The following is an 11,806-nucleotide window of genomic DNA, read 5'->3' on the forward strand; positions in this document are numbered from 1 at the left end:
GCACATAAGTAAACAAAAATTGAGGCAAAGGCTCTAGAATCGGGCAAATTGAAAACAACACGTCTATGTCATTACATAAAGGACATGTTTGTGGTGTGGCCATAGGGAGTGGAAAAACTTAAGAGTTTCTAAAACATTCACAACTCTATCAATGATAATGATATGAAATTCATGATGGGACTCAAAAAACAGGGACAACTACTTTTTTTGCCATTTTCATAAATTCACTCTTCAGTGTTCCTCTTAAGCACACCAGTGTAGACACATGTACAGAATCACCTTAATGAAAAATCCATGCAATATGCATGTTGATTTATATCTAAAAGCCAACTTAGCTAGTTTTCTTTGTGTGAGAACACGTGTGCAACCTTGTGTGCTGATTTAAAGTTCTAGACTCGAATATTTTACTGCTCCTGTCGTTTACACGTAATCTTTCATTGATTGTGCCAATACCCGTTTGTATTGTGATATATTGTGAAACTTTGAACATTGACAAGTGCTGCATGTAGAGGAACTCTGGCCCAAGTTTAAGAGAAAAATTGACCATGCAGTGGACAGATACATACCCAGTAGAACTGTCAATAACAGGAGGGAACTTCAGTGGTATGCATTATATACCCAGTAGAACTGTCAATAACAGGAGGGAACTTCAGTGGTATGCATTCACTGTAAAGAAACTTCTAAGCTAAGAGACTCCTGCATAATAGGTGTAAAAGAAAGTGTAGGGCTATGGATAGAGAGATGCAGAATGAAATGTGTTTGGCTGTCAAAAGAGCAATGCGTGATGCCTTTAATGACCGTCATAGCAGAATGTTGTCAAGTGATCTTTCACAGAACCCAAAGAAATGCTTGTTGTATGTAAAGACTGTTAGTGACACCAAAGTTAGTGTCCAGTGAATGAGACAGGAATTAAAATTGAGGTTAGTAAAGCAAAAGCTGAAATGCTTAATTCCGTTTTCGAATGTTCCTTTACAAAGGGAAACCCAGGAGAACTGCACAATTTAATCCTCATATCACTGAAAAGATGAATGAAGTAAGTATTAGTGCCATTGGTGTTGAGAAGCATCTGAAATCGTTAAAACTGAACAAAGCTCCAGGACCCAATCGAATCCCTGTCAGATTCTGTACTGAATTAGCGGCTTCTAACTATAATCTGTTGTAGAGCCCTCGAACGAAAAACCGTGGCCAGTTCTTGGAAAAGGCACAGGTCAAACTCACCTACAGAGAGGGTATTAGAAGTGTCTCACAAAACTACAGTCCAATGTCCTTGACATTGATTTGTTGTAGAATCTTAGAATATATTCTGAGCTCAAACATAATGAGGTATCTTGAACAGAATGGCCTCCTCAGTGCCAACCGACATAGATTTTGAAAACATTGATCATGTGAAACCCAACATGCACTTTTCTCACATCATACTGAAAGCATCTTATAAAGGCAGTCGAGTTGATGCTGTATTTCTTGATTCAAAAGAGAGAGAGAGAAAAAAAAAAAACAATAATTGACTGAGTACCACACCAGTGCTTATTGCCAAAAGTATGATCATATGGAATATCAAGTGAAATTTTTGATTGGATTGAGGACTTTTTGGTAGGGAGGACACATTATCTGGAATGGAGTGTCATCATCAGATGTAGAAGTAACTACGGGTGTGCCCCAGGGAAGTGTGTTCATGTTTTATATTAATGACCTCGCAGACAATGTTAATAGCAAAATCAGGCTTTCTGCAGATGATGCAGTTACCTATATTGAAGTGCTGTCTTAAAGAAGCTGCATAAATATTCAGTCAGGTTATGATAAGATTTCAAAGTGATGGAGAGATTGGCTACTTACTTTAAATATTCAAAAATGTAATATTTTGCACTTCACAAAAGGAAAAAAAAGTAGCATCCTATGACTATAATGTCAGTGAATTACAGTTGGAATCAGCCAACTCATACAAATAACTGAGTGTAACAAGTTACGGGATATGAAATGGAATGATCACGTAGGTTCGGTCATGGGTAAAGCAGGTCATAGACTTTGGTTTATTGGAAGAATACTGGGGAAGGACAATCAATCTACAAAGGAGATTGCTTACAGATCACTCATGCGACTGGTTGTGGAATATTGCTCAAATGTGTGGGACCTGTACCAGATAGGACTAACAGGGGATATTGCACATATACAGAGAAGGGCAGCACGCATGGTGACTGGTCCGTTTAATCCGTGAGAGAGATACTGAAGGAACTGAACTGGAAGATAGATGTAAACTGTGCCAAAAGTCTATTGACAAAGCTTCAAGAACTGACGTTAAGGGGGGTGGGACGTCAAACGGGCCAACTTGGAGCAGGAGAGGCACCACAGGACATTTTAATGTCCACTGTCAATACTTTTACAAATAAATTCATGAAACTTTAACAGCATGACAAGGAAGGATTCAGGATTCATACGCTTAACAGTGGAAGCTCAAAAACTTGATAAAACACTTTTTTTTTACATGTGAAATTTCATCATTTTTTCACTTATTACTGGCTGCATTTGTTGCTATACGTACACTTTTCTTCCTAAGTAAGAGAGATTCTTCGATGACTTTTGCACAGCATACAAACCATAGTTACAGGTGTATGAAACTCTAGAAGTTATTTAATTTATGAAGAAATGAATGAACTGCTACATTTTAAACTTCATGTTTAGAAAAAAAAACTCAAGTTTTATAGTTAATTATCTCAATTTTTTCCACAGTTTTTTAATAGATTCGGAAAATCCTAGAGTTTCATACACCTGGAACTACTGTTTGTATGCTATGAAAAATTCATCGAAGAATCTCTCTTACTTAGGAAGAGAAGTGTACCTATAGCAACAAATGCAGCCAGTAATAAGTGAAAAAATGATGAAATTTCACATGTAAAAAAGGTATTTTGCTACATTTTTGAACTTCCACTGCGATGAGTGAGAGTCCTCAATCCTTCCTGGTCATGGTGACAAAGTTTTATGAATTTATTTGTAAAAGTGTAGGCAGTAGAAATTAAAATGTCCTGTGGTGACTCACCTGCTCCAAGTCGGCCCATTTGACGTCCTACCCCCTTAAATGATTATTCTAGGGATATACCACAACCCCCTGCGTATCGCTCACATGGGGATCGTGAGGATAAGATTAGAATAATTACTGCATGCACAGAAACAGTCAGTCACGTCATTCTTCCTGCATTCCGTATGTGAATGGCACAGGAAGAAACCATAACAACTGGTACAATGGGATGTACCCACTGCCATGCATCAGACTGTGGTTTGTAGAGCATAGGTTTAGATCCCTGGGTTGCAGTGTATATAGAAAAGATACACATACTCACCTCTATCTCTATGGCTTAGGCAATCATCATCAGTCATAATGAAATTCTGTGCTAAAGACTCTGGTCCATAGAGGTAGAAGACTTTTAGAAAAGGAGAGCCTCCCTGAAGAATTAAATTACCCACAAATAGTGTTCAGAAGGATTTTGTATTCGGGTCATCAAATTGAACAGGTGACACAGTATAAAGCAAGAACACCTGACATACAGTTTTTGAGTGATATCGAGGAAGAGGCACCAAAAATCTCTTTTCTACCTTTTGTGGCCCAATATTCAGAAAAATTGGTTGACTCCTAAGGGTGCTTGAGTCAGTATATTTTGATCCCTTAAACTAAGATAAAAAGGATTATTTGTAATGTTGAAGACAATCTAGGCCCGCAAAGACTTGCAAATGTGGAATGTCTTAAGGGGGCAGATTATCAGAACAGTCGAGTAGAGATGCAAGGAACGTCAGCTACACACCTGAATATCACAACGAAGCAAATTAGCTGTCGCTGAGCAGTGCATCAAATATAATCATGAAGTGAAATATAATGAGACCAGTGCAGTGTTTCAAATGTAAAGTTACTGGGACAGAATAATTAAGGAGGCTGTCAAAATAAAATCACAGAAAAGCTAATAAACAGGAATGGAGTTTTCAATTTAAACAAGGGTTGGGATCAGACATTCAGTTTATTAAGGTATCATTGGTCATCATTCAGAACTGGAAATCGCCGAGAGAATTTGTGCTCCGTCATTTGCAAGTGGTGTTAAGTGTCAAGACATAAAATATTTTTAGGAATGTAAATTGTGTCTAGACTTTTGAAAATAAGGCATTCTGTTTGGGCTAATGCACTTCATTAAAAAAGAAACAGCCACGTAGCAGTGATTCCAAATCTCAGAACTTTACAATTTTGTAAACATGTTCACAAAACAGTGTAAACATTTTCTTACAGCCTTGCATTCATGATGCTGAGAGAAATCGTGTTTGCTGTTGGAACTGCTATCTCCCCCCCCCCCCCCCCCCCCCCCAAATATCCGTTCTTCTTTACTGCTACTACAACAACAACAACAACAACAGGCCAAACCTGCTACAGGCCAGTGCCATTGTGGTCCTAAGACAATGGAACAGCTGTTTGGGATCGTCAGTGAGTTCCTGCAGTGTCTTAAGTGATACCTCTCACAGACCACCCACATTGCTTCTAAGTTGCTTCAGAATAAGGCTCTCCATCTAATTAAAGGCAGTAAGAAGAAATGCTGGTAGCAGTATGGTTCTTCATTCCAGGTGCATGTCAAGTTCCATAGTCTTCTGGGTTGCCGAAGATAAACTACTATTCTGGGCACCTACCGATGAATCAGTTATTTTTTGCTACTACATTCATCATCCTCTTCGTACCCAGTTACCTGTCGAGTGCCTGAAAGACAAGTTGAAGACATCACCCTATCCTTTGCCTGAATTAGCCGAATTATGTAATGAACCTTTCACTGATGAGGAATTGCTACAGGCTCTTGACTTGTCACACAATACATCTCCGGTCCTTTACTCCGTTACGCGCCCGTCTACAGCTGTCGCCTGATATATCGTCCATTTTAGCAGATGATACGCGCTCGCCTGATCGCGTTCTCGAGTTTATTAGTGCCAGTGAGATGACGTCCGTCATTTGGAGCTCTTTTTGGGGACAACCAACCCCTTTCTGTAGTGGATTTTTAAGCTTTCCTTCTGCTTTTAGTTTCTCCAATTTTTTGAGTTTCATTCTCATTCCTGCTGCTTTCCATTTTCCTTTTTTTACCGTTTCCTAAGTCACAGACCGGGCGCTAATGACCATAGCAGTTTTGCGCCCAAAAAAAAAAAAAAAAAAAAAAAAAAAAAAAAAAAAAAAAAAAAAAAAAAACCGGTCCTGATTTGATTCATAATTAGATAATCTGACATCTGAACTGTTATGTAATGAATCTGTGTACTCAGGGTCTTCACTATTAATTGGCTGGAAGGTGTTTTCTCTTTGCGATGGTGAGATAGTATCTTCGTCCCAAGCTTTCAGCCAGGCAAAAACCCATATCCTTAGACAGCTACTGATTAGCTATCCTCACCAACGTGCTCTGAAAATTACTTGAAAGAATGGTAACCCAAAGATTATGCAAGTTTCTCAAATTGAAGGCCCTTTCCTCCCCTGAACTGTGTGTATTTGTGATGGATAGTCCACAACCAACATCTGGTTAGATTGGAAGCAGCTATCTGGTCCAGTTTTTAGAAACTTAGAAACCACATAGAAGTCTTCATAAGGCATATGTCACTGTTTGGCACTACGTTTTTCTCCACATGTGGGGCTTTAGAGGGGTTCCTACCAATTTTTATTAGTCTGTTTTTGTCCTACTGGTTGTTTAAAGTCGGTACATCCAAGAGAACAGCATCCCACATTGCCCCACGTTGAGTGTTACATTTCCCTCATTGCCATCAATGGGCAGGTGACTGTCAGGCTGCTGGTCACCTCAGTGCTGTATGTTGAAGAATTTTGGATTTGGTGAAGCTCCCAGCCTGTAGCCTTGACTGAATGCCAGCTCCAAGGTGCTGTCCAAAAGGCTTCCTCATGGATTCTTTCCCATGGCTTCCAGTTCTGTCCAGTGAAAGAGTCCTGCATTTCTGTCATTGTATCACAGTCCATCATGGCCCAGAATCCTACTGGGTGTCCAGCACTCAGATGTTGCACTGTCCCTGACCCAGAGCTCTATTTGCATACCCATTGGTTAAATGTTCACAGTCCCTCTTTCATACCAAGCTGACATGACTGCGCCAAATTAAACTAAAGACTAGCTGCAAGCGAGAGCTTAATGGCCTCTGCATCCTTGCCCACACCTCCTGGGGTGCGCACCATGTTGTTCTGCTCCTTATTTATTGGCCAGTGGTGTCATCCCGATGAGACTGTGATTGCCAGCTTTATGGCATGAGGCACCTACAACTTTGAAATTGTTGGGTCCAGTCCATTATTGTGGAGTAAGACTGGCCACTGATACCTTCCACCCTAATTGTGTAACTGGCTCCATGCTGAAAATGGAGATCTTCCTTCTTCAGTTCTGATGGCACCAACTCTTGTTTGCTTACACAATCACCATCCAACAATTTCTTCATCTAACTTACCAAATTCTTTTTGCATACAAGGAGCGTCAAACCTTTTGACACCCTTCTTTGGGTGGGATTACCAGTTGGAATGTGTCTCGAGGCCCTCTGTTGGGCTTTCCAACTAATTCCCATAGAATGTGCTCCCCTTGGTTTCCCACAGAGCACCCATTGGTTAGTGCACAATCACAAATTAGTACCGATCTATTTCGAGGACCTAAAGTTTCAATTGCCCAGATGGGTTTTCAGTGTCTGTTCCTCTCGGTATTACAAGAGTATCATGGTGCTACCATCAAATTAGTTAGAGGGGTGGGAAGGATAGTGGGCAGAAATGTCCCACCCACTATCCTTCCCACAGTGGTTTTCTACCATCCACTGAACCTACACAATATACTCGTCCATGCTTACACAATCCCTGCTCCCAGTCCCTTACATCACGCCTCATATTCCTGTAACATACCTAGGTGCAAGACCTGTCCAGTAAATCTTCCCACCACCACCACCACCACCACCACCACCACCTACCTCAGTCCAGTCACAAACATCACCTATCCCATCAAAGGCAGGGCTATCTGTGAGACGAGTCGTGATCTAAAAGCTCAGCGGCAATCACTGGGCTGGTTTCTATGTGGACATGACAACCAACAAGTTGCCTGTCCACATGAATGGCCACTGACAAACTGTGACCAAGGAACAAGTGGACCATCCTGTTGCTGAGCACGCTGCCCAACATGACATCCTTCATTTCAATAATTGCTTCACAACCTGTGCCATATGGTTCCTTCCCAACAACACCTGCTTTTCTGAATTGCAGGTGGGAACTTTGCCTGCAATATATTCTACATTCCCGTAACCTTTGTGCCCTCAACCCATCCAGCCCCTTCCCTGTTCCCATTCCAGCACTACACAGCCCTCATTCCATCACCGTGCCCTGTCATTTTACTTCTCTCCTTTTCCGCTACCCCCCACCGCTGACCTCTCCCCTGCCCTCTCTTTTACCTCCTGACTGCACATAGCTGCCCTACCCTTTCTCCACCTTGCCCCTACATGCTCCTCAGCAGCACTTCTGTCCCCAATCCTCACTCAGCTATCCCCTCCCCTCCCCTCCCCACCCCACCCCACCCCAGGCTCCTCCTTACCCCCACCGTTGCCACTCCCATTATGCACTGGTGCTGCTGCTCACAGTGTGTCTTCAGTCGCCAGAGACTGCAGTCGTGTGTGTGTGTGTGTGTGTGTGTGTGTGTGTGTGTGTGTGTGTGTGTGTGTGTGTGTGCGCGCGCAACAAAGGCCATATGGCCAAAAGCTAATTTGTGACCGTCTTTCTGTTGTGCCTATCAGTGACTCAGCATCTCCACTATATGGTGAGTGGCAACTTTCCTTCTCATAATACTGTTACAAACTATAACAATCCATTGGTGTGCTTAAAAAATGACAATTTTATGAAACACAGTATGTGTTGGAACAGATTTGCTGTAAAAGTTCTTGTACATCTGTGGATACTGTTTGCAAACATTATGCTACTTTTTAAGTAAAGGTGACATTAAGAAGTGGTAATGTTGTCCTTCAACAAAAATTACTTGATTTTGAACCCAGATCAATATCTTATTTGGTTTTGAGAGATTGTAACCATTTACTAAGTGGGTTGCAAATGAGAAATTCAGTTGCTGTTCACTTATTAATACCAGGTATAAACATTACAGCTTTAGTAGATTATGGTGACATTCAAATGAAACAAGATAGAAAAATTAATCCAGAATCAAATGTCTAAGACACAAAATAAACCGTATGAAACTGTAATTGTTGTCACAAGAATAGATTACAGCTGCAAGTCTCGTTGTGTACATAGTACCAACAGTCGTTAGTAGATTGCAGGACGAAGTAAGTTTGAGCATTGAACTGAATTGTAATTGTGAGGTTTTATTTATGTATTAATTGCTACAGTTACGTAGGACCTGCACTCTAGAAGATAATGGCAACATATTGTCCAAACACAGCACTATGGAAGGGTTTGGAGGAGGAAAAGTGATACCAGCTTGGCTGGTAACTTGATCAGTGCTGGGAGGGGAGCAGTGAGCGGGGAGCAAATTATGTCTTGTTACCACTGATGGGAATTTATACCGCATACTTTGGCATTTTAGGCACATGTACAATGCTTTAACTGCAGCTGGCCTGAATCCATTTGCAGTTGGGACCTTAAAATTGGACAAATACTCAACAGTAGTATTCATTTCTGCATGAGACAGTAAAAGTCTAGATACAGGCCAGGGTTGTACTTACGTGTATGATGAGAACAAAAGTGGCTGTCTTCTCAGGTCCCATGGCAACCAAGACCTCAGAAATCCTAACATGTTCAAAAGAAATAGTCAAATATATGTGACAACGAAGATATAAATTTTGCAGCTGTGATATGATGATGATGATGGAGGATGATGATGATGATGATTTAAAATAGTGATACATGGGACGTCAGGGTTAGTAAGCAAAAGCTGTAGAAAAGGAAACGGCCCACAAATTAATGTAATCTATGTCTCTTCGTTTATTTTATTTCGCCTTGTATTATAAAAATAGAGACAAGAAATGCCATAAATTTAGAGTAGGTATAGTATAATGTTAACTTTTTGGGCAGATACTTCATATCATTAAAATAGTTTGTAATTATGATTAGTCAGACTATGTTAAAAATAATTTTTTATCAAGAAGACTCTTCAAAAAAGTGGGTTCGTTTTATACTCGGGTAAATACAATATTTCTCACATCTTATTTTATGATGGTCATCCCAAGACATGTCCCTTATGTTTTTGGCTGTATCATTGTTCAATTGCAAATCTTCTAGCTAGAAGGCATTCTGTAATTGTCTTGGCCCTTAACCAGGTTGATGGGGCCAGATGCAGGTGAGGTTTCTTTCATCCCTGGTGAGCCCTGGAAGACTTTTGTCCTAGGTACTGGCCTGACCTCTGTATTTCTACTTCCATTTAAAATTATTTCTCAGCTCTGGCATCAATCCCGATTTTGAGGCCATGGTTTTACTACTCCTACATTCTTTTGTAAGAAAACTGGCCAAGCCTGTGGTGTTTTTATCTGCACTTAAGTTATTACTCAGCTATGGCATCAGTATTTCTTTGAAGGCCTCACGTTTACCATTCCTATGTTCTTTTATAATACGATCAATTTTGTAGCCTGACATCACTAATTCCTTATGAAAGGTCTTTTGACTGAAGGATTGATGACCTCCCAGTTAGAACCAACCAACCAGTCTTCTTACATCCATTCCTCACATGCCACTTGGATTCTTGCTACTTTCCAGCCATGGCCTTTATTGTTTACATTAAATTTTCAAATCTTGACCATAGTGGACTGGCCAAATCCAGGGAGTAACATCGTAGATTCAATAATGGGGCTGAATTTTGGGTATTAGGCTTCTCCTACAAACAGCAGTGTACATTTTCCCAGAACTAGGTTTGCACATCCTCGTCCTAAGTTTTCTCTGGTTAGCTAACATATTGACAGCACTGAGCTACTCAGGCTTTTAGCTCTTTTGATAATTAACTCGGTTTCATTGTGTACGCCTGCTGAAGACAAATTGCCTGACGAAACTTAATACTCTTTAAATGTATCGGCAGCAGCTCTGGGGAATGAACCGTGTGGGTCTTCTGTGTTCTCACAAAGTCTTCATTGTATCACACCTGGCCTATGGATGACTATTTGTGGATTTGCAACACCATTGGTCCTATCCCGAACAGTGTTTACGATTAACAGCCGAAACCCCTCCACACAAGCTCTATTGATAGCCTCCTGACAGAAGCTTATATCTCGTCTCTGAGGGTTCAAACATCAACTACTCTTGGTTAACTATGCCATCACAGTTTGCCAGATGTGAGACCAGTCAGGCTACATCACTGTGTTCCTCAGCCAGCACTTCAGATTTTCCATGTCTGCCAGCTGGTGAAAATGGAGGATGTTTGCAGGAACCTCCAATCTCCCCTCCCACTTGACTGAGTTATATCAGGCATCCAATTTTGCCAGTGTGATGTTGTTGTCGTGGTCTTCAGTCCTGAGACTGGTTTGATGCAGCTCTCCATGCTACTCTATCCTGTGCAAGCTTCATCATCTCCCAGTACCTACTGCGACCAATGTGATACGAGAACTATACTTCCGTATTTTGGCATCCCTTATGTTTGCCAATAGTGCAATATTTGCTGAACAAGTAATAAGTTTCTCAAAGGAAAGCAGTTGATACTGCAAAATTGTATACTTTTTTTTTAGTTTCATGTCAGCCTCTGGGGTGAACATGGATGGTGTACCCAGTGCCACAACTGCCCTACTGCAAAATTATGCAGGTGGCTCACCCACATACCCCATGGCTGACTGCTGTGGTCTGCTTGAGACTGATGCTGCCACAGTACAGTGTATTTTTAGGAACTATGGCTGTAAGAAACTATGCTGATTGACGTCATTCAGTTTAACTAAAACCATTTAAGAGCCCCAGTTTTCCTGAAATTTAGTTAAAAACTACTTTCCAGGTTTCTGCAGGGAGTTACATGAGTCACCAGAACATTGTATCTTTTCATTGTGTACATTAGATTTTACCATTAATTAGTAATAAACTGTGACAGGCATATTTTGTTTCAGTTTGCACTTTAGATTTAGTGGCTGTCAGTATTGTATCATGTGTATGCAACTATTTGTATGTAGAGGTGTCCCACTTGTTGTGACTACATAGGAAGGTTAATATCTTTGTTTCACACACCTCCTAATGTTTTGAACTTTTGAATGACAGTGATAATGGTCATTTCAGTACTACAGAATGAATGTTATTTCTGTTGCAGAAACCTTTTGATGTTTGGCGAAGTATACTCTCCAGTGCTGTTACTCATTGCACAGAGGAAGATAAGTTGAACAATAAAATGTGTGTTCATCTGTGTTCAAAGCTGATGGTATATCTGAAGAAGGACCTAAACCAGCAGCAGGGTTTATATATATCAAAGTATATTCGTGTGCTTGGAGAAACTGTGCCCTGGAAAGATGTAACAAGTCATCTTGTTCACAGTTAGTACTTAGTGCAGTGTTTCCTCTGTTCTAGATACCCACAGTAGTTTTTATTATGATTGATGTTGAGAAAATTTGGGTAACACAAATGAGAGCAACACATAAATAGCTTTTTTTTTTTCTTTTTTTTTTTTTTAACACCATAAACTGTTGGAGCTTGTAATACTGAATTTCTTTATGAATACCAGAAATGTCATCATGCTAAATTAATTGAATTTGATGGTTACCTTTTAACAAAAGTTCCTGAGCAAATGCAGTTGTCTCATAGGACATTGCTGCTGTGTTAGAGTTGCTGGCTTATGGCACACAGTGCACTACATAGAGTGGCACAATTGGCTAT

General features: G+C 40.5%; 1 protein-coding gene across 1 annotated transcript in view; it reads left to right on the plus strand.

Annotated features, from left to right (window-relative positions):
* The window catches only part of LOC126176073 (uncharacterized), a 67,978-nt gene extending 56,438 nt beyond the window's left edge, over nucleotides 1-11,540 (plus strand). Inside the window, exon 6 of the mRNA XM_049923208.1 lies at nucleotides 11,247-11,540. Within this exon, the coding sequence (XP_049779165.1) occupies nucleotides 11,247-11,471 (225 nt within the window). The 3' untranslated portion in view covers nucleotides 11,472-11,540. The remainder of the gene's footprint in view (nucleotides 1-11,246) is intronic.
* Nucleotides 11,541-11,806: the final 266 nt, after the last annotated feature.

Source organism: Schistocerca cancellata, chromosome 3 (genome assembly GCF_023864275.1).
Source record: "Schistocerca cancellata isolate TAMUIC-IGC-003103 chromosome 3, iqSchCanc2.1, whole genome shotgun sequence".
Lineage (NCBI taxonomy): Eukaryota > Metazoa > Arthropoda > Insecta > Orthoptera > Acrididae > Schistocerca > Schistocerca cancellata.